Raw genomic sequence first — 13,110 nt, 5'->3', positions numbered from 1 at the left:
ATTTGAGATGGAAAATTTTTTGGATGCTTTTATAGTATTTTATGTTCTCATTTGCTGTGTTTACTTTCTGGAGTGGGAATGAGGAGTGCAGATTCCTTCCACTTCAGTGTTTACTTCACTAAATTGGGAAAGGATTGAGAATCCAACTCCGTGGGCCCCACTCATTTTTGGAGTGGGGAGTGGGAGTGGGAATCCACTCCCACCTTTCCATTTTCTACCTTTTTTTTTTAATTTAATTCAATTTAATGTTTTATAAGTAATAAAATAAAATAATATTAAATTTATTTAAATAATAATTTGCATTGATTCTAAGTTAAAATGATTTAAAAATAATATTATTATATTAATAGAGAATTAATAAATATAATATTATTATATTTATTTTAAAAATAATAGTACTATATTTATTTAATATTAATAATAATAAATAGTTTATTCTAAGAAAATATTAATTTTGTACTAAATAATATTATATTATTATTTTATATAATAATAAATTTAATATAATTATATTTAAATTAATATAATTCTATTAAATAAAATAAAATAACGTTTCATTTTATATTAAAATTAAAATTAATAAAAATTGTGATGTTCATAATTAAGAATATTAATAATTATTATAAATTTAAAAATATAATAAAACAAATATTTATTCATTAAATATATTTTTTATTATTTTGTAATTAAAAACTACAATTCTTTAAATAATGATAAAATTGTAAACACATAAATTGAATTTTGATTTCCATTTCATACTTCTATTTCAATGTAAGTAAACAACCTACTCTCACTCTCACTCCCACTCCATACTCCTAATCCTAAAATTCTCACTCCTTAGTATTCACACTCCAATTCAAAAAATAAATGCTACCTTATTGAATTCTTACAATATGTACATTGATTATTATGTGATTGATTGAAAGGTAAGATATATGCAGTAAGAATTCAATGGATAATGATATATACATTGCGAGCACCTCAAAAGTTTCTCTCAGTGGAATTTTAAGTGTAATTGTGTAAAGATGAAAAGTAACTAGTGGTTTTAAGGGAATGTTAAATTTCTAATTGCAGTTAGGCGAGTATACACTATTCATAAAATATTTCAATTTCTCTATAAACTAATAATATTATTAAGGTGTAATTGACACATTGTATTGTATAATTTAATATATGGTGCATTTAATTAGACTGTATTACATTAACGTTATATTATAATAATATAACATTAATATTTAGTGTTATATTATACTATATAAAAATTTTAATTACCTTGTTGCATTGGTTATTCTTTATGATTAATTAAAATTTTATTTTGGAAAAGTCAAGTCTTTTAAAAAATTAGTTCCGAATAATTAAAGTAAGACGTATGCATTTATATAAGATTGTTCTTTATAAGTTTTCAATGGGCCCCCTGTTCCAGAAGCTGTTTGACTTTGCAAATTAATCTTGACCATTTAATGAATCTGATTGACACCCAAAATTTTGACTACTTTACACACTTTTATTTTTAATTTTGTATCAATCAACTACTTTGACACTAAAAATAATTATTTTATCTCTATATAAATTAAAAGACCGTTCTATTCTATAAAATTTTAAAAAATAAAAAATTATAATTATAATAATACCCCTAAATTTAATAAAATAAATAATTAAATCCAATATGTTAATATTTTATAAATATAATTCATTTAAAAATTATCATGTTAATTTTTTGTAATCATAATTTTATTTAATTTGTATGGGGAAGTTTCTTAATATTAATTATAGGGAAGTTTACAATAATTATAAGGAGCTTTTCTCTTTATGGTACTTTTTATAAACTTCCCTATACTTAATTTAACAACAAAAATTCAATGAAATTATAATTATAAAAAAATTATAACTACAAGATGTTATTTTTTATAATTATAATTTCATTTAAAAATTATCATCTTAAACTTATGAGATTTATTTGTTTTATTGAATTTAGGGGGTATTATTATAATTATAATTTTTATTAAAATTCTGTAAAATAAAATAGTTTTTTAATTCATTTAGGGATAAAATGATTATTTTTAGTGTCAAAGTGATTAATTGATACAAGTTTAGAAACAAAGGTGGTAAAACGTACATGTTAAAATTTTGTGATAATTAGATATATATATATATATATATATATATATATATGAAAAAAAAATGTGGTGTAGAGATAATTTTCCTTATTTTAATGTTTTTTTTTTCATTTGTTTTTCTAAAGGGCCCAAGCGATATTTTCACAGTTCATACCAGCAAGGACTGCTACAGTGCTACTACAACTACCGAAATCCCATCGGTGGCAATGAGCGAAAAAGAAGATATTGAGAGTTGAGACCGTGTGGGCGAAAGAGCAGCTGAGATTCGAGAGCCTTACCAGAGGCATGTCCAATTTAATTTTGAGATTCGTCACTTCGAGTTTCAAAGGCAACAGAGCCATGCTCAATTTCTAATAAATTGTTGGACTCATTCGACCCCCAAAACTGCTGTTGGAAAAATAAGACAATGAGTTGTTATTTGAAGGCATAATTTTAAGTCGGATCAACTTTGTATAAGCAGAAGGTTAATGATGATTCAAAATCTCTTATGTGAGTGTCTCGAAATGATATATTTGAATACTCAAAATGATTCTAAGATGAATGAGAAATTGACGCTTAAAGTACATTCTTTCACTGTATTAAATAAAAGTAGGAGTTATAGAAATTGTAGTGGCTAGTTAAATTCAGAACTAATTATGCAATCAATTCAAAAATTTATTCTAAGATTGTAATGGTCAATTAAATTTGGATTTTAATATTAAATTACACAAAATTTAATATGAGGTTAACGAGGTTGCAATTATACTTTGAATTAAATTTAAAAATTAAATCAAAGGTTTAATAGGCAGCATTTCCACTTTTCATTAGATACTAAAAGCAATGCTTACAGGTGCATTTAAAAAGAAACTAAATGCATCGGCTAAGGAATTTACAATAATCAAATTATTGGACAAAAATGCTTCTCTCAGAATTATATAAATTGACATTCTTCTTCATTTCAAGGAAGTGGTAAGGAGAGCATGAGACAACAGAATCTGTTGAAAGAAGTGATAGATGGAAGAATAGAATTAGATAATCTTCAATTCCTCTTTTGTCATGCATCTACTTTGATAGAGTTCAAACACAATGGAAGTTGGTTGTGGAATAATCTGGTGGTGCACCAGAGTAAGCGGCGATTTTGTTAAGGAAAATGTCGTATCACCCAAGAGCCAGCTATTCATCACTGTTGCTGCTTGTTGTTGCGTTGCCACTATTGCTTGCTTCCCTTGCTGCCGCCGCGGCTGTAGTTCACTGCCGTGCTTTCTCTGCCGATCGCCGGTGATGATGATGATGATGATGATGCATATTATTGTTATTGCTATTGTTGTTGTTGTTGTTGGTTATCATTGTTATTATTATTTTAATAATAAAATTTTGAATAATAATAATCACAATTGTTATAACAAATAATAATAATGATAATGAGTAATTAAGGGTATTTTAGTAATTTACAAGAGTTCATTATAATTCTAAGATAAAATAAATTTATCAATGGTAATATAGCTTATTTTGATTAGAATTCTCATGTCTCAAGTAAGATTCTGATTTCTCATTCTGATTCTAACTTATTCTAATTTCAACTACAGCCCATTCCAATTATTGATTGATTTTTGCAATACAGATCTGCAGAGAGTCGGTCCGCACAACAGAGTTTACATGTTTATCTGCTGATAAAAGACAGCTCCCCTTTTTGTCAAATAAAGCCTGCATGCCCGAGATTTATCCATGCAATGCCATGCGTTGCCGAATCATCCAGCCAAATGTTGTGTCAACAGCCATGTGAAGGGTCTTTATTGAGCTAATCTTACGTGTTAGTGGGTAATTTTAAAAAGGGAAGGGTATTAAAAGAAATTAAGATAAGAGGATAATATGCATGTTAAAGGGTGATTATAAGATGAGGAAGGTTGATAACGTATCCTTCTTTTCTCAAACTGGTGGCCGAAAGTTAAGTATATTGGAAAGATTTGTAGACAATGAATCTGATTCCCCATGCTTTTGCATAGTTCAAAGTTTTTGTATTTGGAGGGTTCGGGGTAATCTTTAGCCAAAAGAAATTTGTGAAGGAAAAAGTGCATTGATCAAATGTAATTGGCTTGAAAGAACTGATGAAAATAAAAAGATGAGTCATAAGCTAGCTTGAATGACTGGGATCCCTAAATCTTGCCGCCATTTTCTTCTTCTTTTCGTATTGAGAAAATGACAATTCGTTTTTTTAAGAGGGTGCTTTTTCGTTGAGACCAATCCAAACATTCAAATTCTACAGGGCATTGGCATTAGAAAAGGAGACTACACAAGTTCCAGCATGTGCAAATATGGTATTGTGGACAAATACATGCCATAAAAACCAGGGATTTAGCCTTAGCGCAAGAGCAAATCAGCAAACGGGAAAGGAATAGATTCAATAAAGGGAACACTTTACATGCTGTCTAATTACTTTCTCATACTGATCCCACATGTGTCACTGTACAATAATAATATGCAAAGTGCTAACCAGCAAATCCATTTCATTTCCTTTCACGCGCGAAGGAATTTTTGGAAGTTTTTCACAACCATAAATAGAGGGATCCCCTAAATTACATTTCATGCACCTTACATCTACTCACATGAATAGTGTGTGGTGTGAGACCTACTCACTATTCATGCGAGTGAGTGTAAGATACATGAAATATAACTTTTCAAAAAAAAAAAAATGTAACTTATAATTTGTCGAAATAGAAATAACAACCCATGAGTAAAAATAAAAAGCGAACATGATTTCTCTTTTTATACATACTGCAGTCATGACATTAATTTATAAAATGAAGGAATTATTTGTACACAAAAAATAACTATGCATTTTAGTCTTTTATACTTTAGGTTAAGTATTCATTTAATCCCTATATTTTGAAAAATGTCTTAAGATAGTATTGCTATTGAATATGTGACACTCTTAACCTTATGCAAAAAAAAATTATAAAATTAATCTTAAAAACAAAGTAATAAAATAAATTAATATTAAAAATAAATAAATTTTATGCAGACAATAATGAATTACACTTATTGCGTAGTTCATTCTATCTGAATTATGAACCAAGTTGGATCGAATTTAAATTTGGTTTAGGTTTATATTTTGAACCCAATTCGATTCAATTCTCCAACTCGATTTGTTCGTAACCTAAACCAAAACTTGAATAACCCAAACTAAAACTCAATTTGCCCACTACTATTAAACAGACACTTAGACCAAAATATAGAGATTAAGAGTATCACTAAAAACTCTTTAAATAAAATTTTACTACTTATTTAAAGAGTCATATCAATAAAAAAAAGTTCGAAAAGATCCTCCAAATGAGATTTTTCAATATTAAAGAGACAAAAACATTATCTCATTTAAAGAATATCATTTAGAGAGCTTTCTGGAACTTTTAATTAAATATTATATTATTTTTCATCTCATAATTGATGAAAAGAGAGAAACATTATAACTACTATTACTTTTGTAGATGAAAATGTTTGATTAAAATAATATATATTTATTTTTATTTGAAAAGTTTTTTGAGAGTTAACTTCTTTTTTTCATTATTCTATTTGGCAAAAAGATAAGTATATAAGTATTTAAAGAGTTAAATTAGAAGAGTCTTTTGTTGATATTCTAAATAAGTATTAAATTAGTATTAAAAATTGTTTGATTATCAAACGATAAAAATATTATTTTGTGCTTATATTGTAATTTATATTTGTGTTTATGCAATATATTAAGGATTATTCATTATGTCTTAACTATATTTAATTTTATATATTTTTGTGTGTTTATTAGGTAAAATATTAATTTTATGTAATTCGAGACTCCAACTAGATAAACAAATGTCAAATTTGGATTTCAAAGGTCCGAAAACCTTAAGATGAGTCAAGACCGGCTTAAAATTGAGCTTGTGCAAAAAATTAACTTTTCTGTTGACCGAGCACTGATTGGATGATAAAATGAACTTACAATAGATATGGGTATATTAGATAGCTGGCAATTTTGATTAAGTCTCAACCATTCATGATTCAATGGCCACGATCGTGCCATGTGGTAATAATTAGTAAAGCAAGTTGTAGGATCTGATTCTTTGTATTCGGATCGACCTGATCCAACCATTAACCCGCCAAATCTCAACCATTCTTTAACCAAATCGGACGCTTCATAAGATAACACATGCAATGTTGACTTTTAAAGTTTGGCCAGTCATTAGACCTTGATCTAATGGTTGTGAGGAGCGTATGCATAAAGCTTAGGATGAATTGCAAAACATTGAATTATTAATTTATTTATTTTAAAGAGAGCTTCATTTTTTTGTTTTTGATCATCTATCTTCTTCTCAATTTCTCTTAATTTTTCAGTAATCTTATTTTTTAGGTGTGTTTTCATATTTTGTATAATTATTTTTATAAATAAATTTAGTTGTATTTTCAATTTTAATTATTTTTATTACTTTTAATTATGAGTAATTTAATTTTAATAATTATTTTTATTTCAATTATGCTTAGCTAAATAATCATATTTAGGTTAATATCTTTTGCATTCCCCTCTAAGATCCCCTCCCTCTCTCGCTTACCTCATCTCCATTTTGGCAGGCGATGCGACCTGAATTGTCTGGTTGCTGCACGCGAATAACTAGTACTTGCTCCACTCGGACCAATTCGTCCCGTAAGCTAAGCGTGATAGTTTGGCCATCACGATCGAATCAGTGCCTCTTTATAGGATTATATAAATTAGATTTGAAAGTGGTTTTGGAGTTGTTAGATGTGTGAAAGGGCGGTTAAAGTTAAAAAAAAAAACGAAGAAGAAGATGAACAGTGAAAGGAACGAAGAAGATGAAGAAGAAAGAAGAAGAGACAAAAAATTTCACTTTTTTTATTTTAAAGATTTTTTTTTAATTGTGTTATAGTCTTTAATTTTTATTATGATAACGTTGATTAATGCAGAGAATTGTTTGATTTAATGTGGAGAATAAAAAGAACATAAGAACAAAAAAATGGGATAAAGAAACAAAGATGAAACGAAAGAGAAAAAAAAAGTACAAGACGAAGAAATAAGAAGAAAAATAAGACGAAGAATAAAAGAAAACAATAATTTGGAAAACAAAAAAATTGAACTATAATTTTAAATTTTAATATAGGATAAATTGTAGTGGATGGCATGGTTGCTAATTTATTAGATTTCAAAACCCAAAATAGGAATAATTTTTTTCCAATAACTTGTTTCAAATTTTATTTTAAAAGAATATAACATATCATTTTTAACATTTTAATCATAAATTAATAAGGGTTTACAGTTCAAGATTCCTAAGAATAATTAATAAAAAAATGATAAATATTGGATATACTTAAATATTTATAAATTATTAATTATTTTATTATTTTAGCCTTAACTTCATGTTTGGAAAGAAAACTATACTAAAATGGCTTTTAATAAAAAAAAAATAATTATTAAACAAATAAGAAGATTAAAACTTATAACAAATGATATTAATAAAAAATAAACTAATAAAAAATTGGGATTAGGATTAGGGTTAAGATTTCGGTCTTTGAATTTCTCTAAATTTTATATATTTTTAATTTTTAATAATCCATTGAATTATATTAGGGAATGTAAACAAATTTAATGGGTTATTTTTTTTTAGATACTCTTAAGGGTAAAATGATATTTTGGATGGTAAAAGTCAACTAATTGATTAATGATTTGTATCCCTAAAATATTTAAATTCAAGATAAGGGTAAAAATTACTTTTAAAAAAAAAATTCATTGTGGAGATATTGTAAATAAAATTTGTGATTATTATATTTGTTTTATAAATTAAATATAAGTAAAAATTAATTTAATTTTTGAGGGTCTTTTACAATTTTTTTATAAGAGATTTTCATTAATAAATTTATTTTTATCATCTAACTTAAAATATGTTAGATTTTAAAGGGTAAAATGAAATTATTCTTATTAATCCACAAAACTTATTTTTTTTTAATACCAAAACTTAGTTAGCCGAGTTAAAAACATTCTAGTATTTTTATAAGTCAACATCAATCAACCGTTAAAAATAAATAATAATATTTAAAGGATAAATTAATAGTTTTATATTTTTATAGGATAAATTAAAGTATATTAATTTAATAAGAGTGGGACGAAATTCACCTTTATTTTATGAGAGTCCCTGTGTTACATTGAATGTACCATACATAATTTATAAAAATCACATAAATTATGAGATCTACATAATTATGTAGTTCTTATTAATTGTGTATGAGACTTTCAATGTAACATAGCAAAATTTTTATTTTATTATGGTATTGGTTCTAAAAATGCACACATTAAAACGCTATCGTATAAACCTGCATACGATTTGAATCGTTCTTTCTCGATCCGACTGTTCGAGTCTGAGAGTTTGTGGTTCATCGGGTTTGACTGACTGGCTCGCACTCTCTCTCTGCGCCATCTTCCTTTCGACATTCCAGGTTAAAATTTCGTTCATTTTCTGATATTTAGGGTTTTTTTACTCCTAAGACCCTAAAATCCTAAAAGGAAAAAAAAAATGCCGCGATTTTCACTTTCTCGAATTTTATCATCCTCAGTTAATATTAAAAACTCCAAAATCTTCGCTCTACATTTCACCACTGCTTCTCCCGCAGAGAGATTCTACACTCACCTGCAAAAGAACCCGAACAATATTGAAAAAACCCTAGCTACGGTTAAGGCCAAGCTGGACTCCACTTGTGTGATTGAAGTGTTACATAGGTGTTTCCCAAGTCAATCTCAAATGGGTATTCGTTTTTTCATATGGGCTGCTCTCCAATCAAGTTATAGGCACAGTTCATTTATGTATAACAGAGCTTGTGAAATGTCTAGAATTAAGCAAAACCCGAGTATTATTATTGATGTTGTTGAGGCTTATAAAGAAGAAGGGTGTGTTGTCAGTGTTAAGATGATGAAAGTGATTTTCAATTTGTGTGAAAAAGCTAGGCTTGCGAATGAGGCAATGTGGGTACTAAGGAAAATGCCTGAATTTGATTTGAGACCGGATACTATTATATATAATAATGTTATTCGGTTGTTTTGTGAAAAGGGCGATATGATTGCAGCTGATGAATTAATGAAAGGGATGGGGTTGATTGATCTTTACCCTGATATAATCACATATGTGTCAATGATTAAAGGGTTTTGCAATGCAGGTAGGTTAGAGGATGCTTGTGGGCTGTTTAAGGTTATGAAAAGACATGGTTGTGCAGCCAATTTGGTTGCATATTCTGCTCTTCTTGATGGGATTTGTAGGTTAGGGAGTATGGAGAGGGCATTGGAATTGCTAGGGGAGATGGAGAAAGAAGGTGGGGATTGTAGTCCAAATGTTGTCACTTATACTTCAGTCATTCAGATTTTTTGTGGGAAGGGTATGATGAAGGAAGCATTGGGGATTTTGGATAGAATGGAAGCTTTCGGCTGTGCTCCTAACCGTGTCACAATTAGTACATTGATTAAGGGCTTTTGTGTTGAAGGGAATCTAGATGAGGCTTATCAGTTGATTGATAAAGTTGTTGCCGGAGGTAGTGTATCATCTGGTGGCTGCTATAGTTCTCTAGTGGTCGAATTGGTTAGGACTAAAAGACTTAAGGAAGCAGAGAAGCTCTTTAGTAAGATGCTAGCCAGTGGGGTAAAACCTGATGGTCTTGCTTGTAGTGTTATGATTAGAGAGCTATGTTTGAGGGGACAGGTTTTGGAAGGTTTTTGCTTATATGAGGACATTGAGAAGATTGGATTCTTATCTTCCGTTGACTCGGATATCCATTCTGTTCTCTTACTCGGGCTTTGTCGAAAAAACCATTCAGTGGAAGCTGCAAAGCTTGCAAGGTTCATGCTGAAAAAAAGAATTTGGTTGCAAGGTCCTTATGTCGATAAAATAGTTGAACACTTGAAGAAATCTGGAGACGAGGAGCTAATTACAAATCTTCCTAAAATTGGAGGTTGATGTTGTGCAAACAACAAAATTTATTATCCTTGGACGCCCCTGTTTGTTAGTAAACAGCTAGAATTTTTTGGCTAGAAACTTTTGAACTGATAAGAAACTGATCCAGAATAGGATATGCAGAATTGGCTCTTATCTTTGTCATTCATGGCCAAACCAAGACCTGTCCAGATTCTCTTAAAAAAAATGTGTAATTTGGAAAGGAATTGGTGCTTCCCAGATCAGATTATATATGAGTCTAATTCTCATTGATCAAGGTTTTAGTGAGATTGATACAAGGGTGGGCTGTTTTTCCTGTTTGGAGCATGCTTTGAGGTGATTCATTTTAACCCCAACTTCCCAATTCTTTGTCTGCTCAAGCATTATCCAATTATTCTTCTTCACTTTGAACATATTCTTGAGACTACTTTTCTCCCATATTTTTTTGGGAATGGCCTTAGTGTCACTTTCTATCTCAATTCATATGTTAATCTTGTCACCATCTGACATACATGAAACAACTTATAGATATAGTCATTTTGATTGAGCTTTTTCTTATTATACACTCTTGGGAGCATATCGGCCCTATGAAAGGCTGTGGCTTTAAGTGATCTAGAGAATGGTGGACTATTTTATGGGGGTAGCTTGATATGTTATGCAACCAACAAGGATATCATTGTTGACATTTGAGAAGTTAATTTTCTTCCAGATCCGCTAGTTCAATAGCTTAAATATGATTGTTTTATCTCAAATCTTTATGGTAGCTTGGAAATATGCTGAATGTATGACAGTGACAGAATATGTTGTTTAATGAAATGATAATCATTTCTTTCCTCTTGTGTAAACTTCTTCTAGGTATGCTAACTGCATAAATCTATCAGAATAGGTTATTTCTTTGAAGGCTGTCTCTTACCTTCTAACCAGAGTTTTAATTGCATGTTAGGTAAATTTAAGGCTTTTTCTTACTCTCTAACTTTTCCAGAGAGCTGGTGAAAATATTGGTTGCAGCTTGAGCACACTTATCTTTTGTCATGGATAGGAAGAATGAATGTGTGCTTTTTTTGAGTCAGAGCTCATGCGCGTAAGAAGTCAGAATCCTATCAACTGGCTTCTGTAGCTCCTGATGCCATTCAAGGTACTTGTGACAGAATTGCTGAGATTCATACAATTAGTCAATTAACTAATTGCAAGTTAGTGTTGGCTTTTGCAACTATTTTGTTTTGATGGTGACAGGCTGTTCAACTCTGATTGCTTCTTTCTTAGCCAAAGAAAAAAAAAAGGTTCAACTCTGTCATTGGTACTGACCTGGCAACCATCAGCCTGCCTGATTTGATGTCTAAATTGATGGCCAAAACCATAAATACTGCCTTAGAAATTCTCTACTGTGAAGTAATGTTGTCATTTTCGTTGTCACAAAAATGTTTATGTGATAAAGATCAGCCCTGTACCTACATTAGGTATCGGTTTAGGGCTTATTATCAATGTTGGCCGGTAACTGCATGTCACATAAAGGAGAGAAAGGTAATATTGATGTGATTAAAGTTTGGCAAGTGAGCTTCACATGTGTACTCCATTGACTATACTGATAGCCAACGGATGTTCCAAGATTGATTTATCTGTTTGGAATATGCATTGGTGCCTTATTAGTGGATCCTTTAGGAATCCTTTGTAAAAGAAAATGTGGGGAACCTCAATCACCCACCTCTCCTTGTCTTTTTGTTATATTTGCTGATTTATTGTTGTCTTCTTTACATCTAGAACTCGGAGATGCTCAATCACTTGAGTTACAGTTCATATTTGATTTTACAGTCAAATGAACGCAATCGTCAAAAAATTACTTTCTTTATTATTTTGATTTGTGGCCAAGTGATGAAAACATTTGACTATTAACAAATGTATAACTAGGTTGTTGTGCATTTGTCTTAGTTAAGAAGTTTATTTAGGTTGTGCAGACAGTCCAACAATTCAAACCTTAGGTGAGAGAACTCATGAATGACAGAGCCAGTGTTGACAAATTGCCAAGGCTGTATCTTGTACATTGCGACTTAAATTTGGTGAGAAACTTTTGTTCTAGGTTGTGGATACATTTTGATTACTGCATCATGGTATGTTTTTCCCTCATTATTTTAGTTGAAGATTTATGTTAGTGGTCCACAGCTGCTCTTACTAGATGCTATGTTTACAAATGTACAAACTAAGAAAATGCGGAGTTGAAAATTATTTGGGAGATGCATGCTTTACGATACATGCATCATTGGGCGCCTCACTTGTTGCACCCACTAAAATCAGCACAATGATTTGGAGTCTGAATAATGAAGGATGGGATCAAATACTTTTTGCTTACTCCCACTTTCTCTCATCACAATCCATCACTTGGATTGGTTAACGATTCACTATTATTTGTCAATCTCTTTTGTCTCTTATAATTTTTGTGCTAATTTTTGTACTTATCATCATTACTTTTTAGTAGAAAGTTCTAGCTAGAGCTGATTAAATTTGACACGATCCGATTACCCAACGTGAACTGGACATGAATAAATGAATATGGATCGTCAAATTTGATATGATTATTAAACAGATTGAGTTCAGATGGACACAATTTTTATCGTGTTGGGTTATGGTTAAAATTTTTGACTCATTTATTCGAATATGACATGATTATATTTTTTATTCTAAATTAATTTGCAGGGTCTTGTCAGTAAAATTCAAAAATTAGACATGATTTTTTCTTTTTATATTTTTAGAAGGATGAATATATATATATAGAGAGAGAGAGAGTAAGCAGGTTAGTGGATAATCTGATTTAAATTTTTGTGTCGGGATAGTAACTCAATATTTTTGACACGATTATAAAATAAGTTGTGTTTGATTGACCTATGTTTAACATGACAGGAAGCTTGTGCGACACCAACATAACTTTATGACCTGTTTTACCAGCTTTAGATTTAGCTAATATTCTCGTACTTGAGTAGAAGAAGGTTCGTCATGTAATAATGCCTAATTTTTTGTGTTCGTTTTATTAATAAGACGATGAAGTTTTGGACTTACTTCTAATGTAGCCT

The 13,110-nt window shown here is 29.8% G+C and overlaps 1 protein-coding gene across 1 annotated transcript; it reads left to right on the top strand.

Moving 5' to 3' along the window:
* Positions 1-8,423: 8,423 nt before the first annotated feature.
* Positions 8,424-11,846, top strand: LOC18048192 (pentatricopeptide repeat-containing protein At5g47360). The gene is made up of 2 exons (XM_024189845.1): positions 8,424-10,384; positions 11,031-11,846. Exon 1 carries the CDS (start codon positions 8,645-8,647, stop codon positions 10,070-10,072), a length of 1,428 nt encoding a protein of 475 aa, XP_024045613.1. The 5' UTR covers positions 8,424-8,644; the 3' UTR covers positions 10,073-10,384; positions 11,031-11,846.
* The last annotated feature ends 1,264 nt before the right edge of the window (positions 11,847-13,110 follow it).

Source organism: Citrus clementina, unplaced genomic scaffold, assembly GCF_000493195.1.
Source record: "Citrus clementina cultivar Clemenules unplaced genomic scaffold, Citrus_clementina_v1.0 scaffold_3, whole genome shotgun sequence".
Lineage (NCBI taxonomy): Eukaryota > Viridiplantae > Streptophyta > Magnoliopsida > Sapindales > Rutaceae > Citrus > Citrus x clementina.
The sequence above is the reverse complement of the archived record's forward strand: the minus strand, read 5'-3'. Positions and strand labels throughout refer to the sequence as shown.

Bases quoted from the DNA above. Each gene is read 5' to 3' on its own strand.
- LOC18048192 (XM_024189845.1), top strand. From the start codon at position 8,645: ATGCCGCGATTTTCACTTTCTCGAATTTTATCATCCTCAGTTAATATT.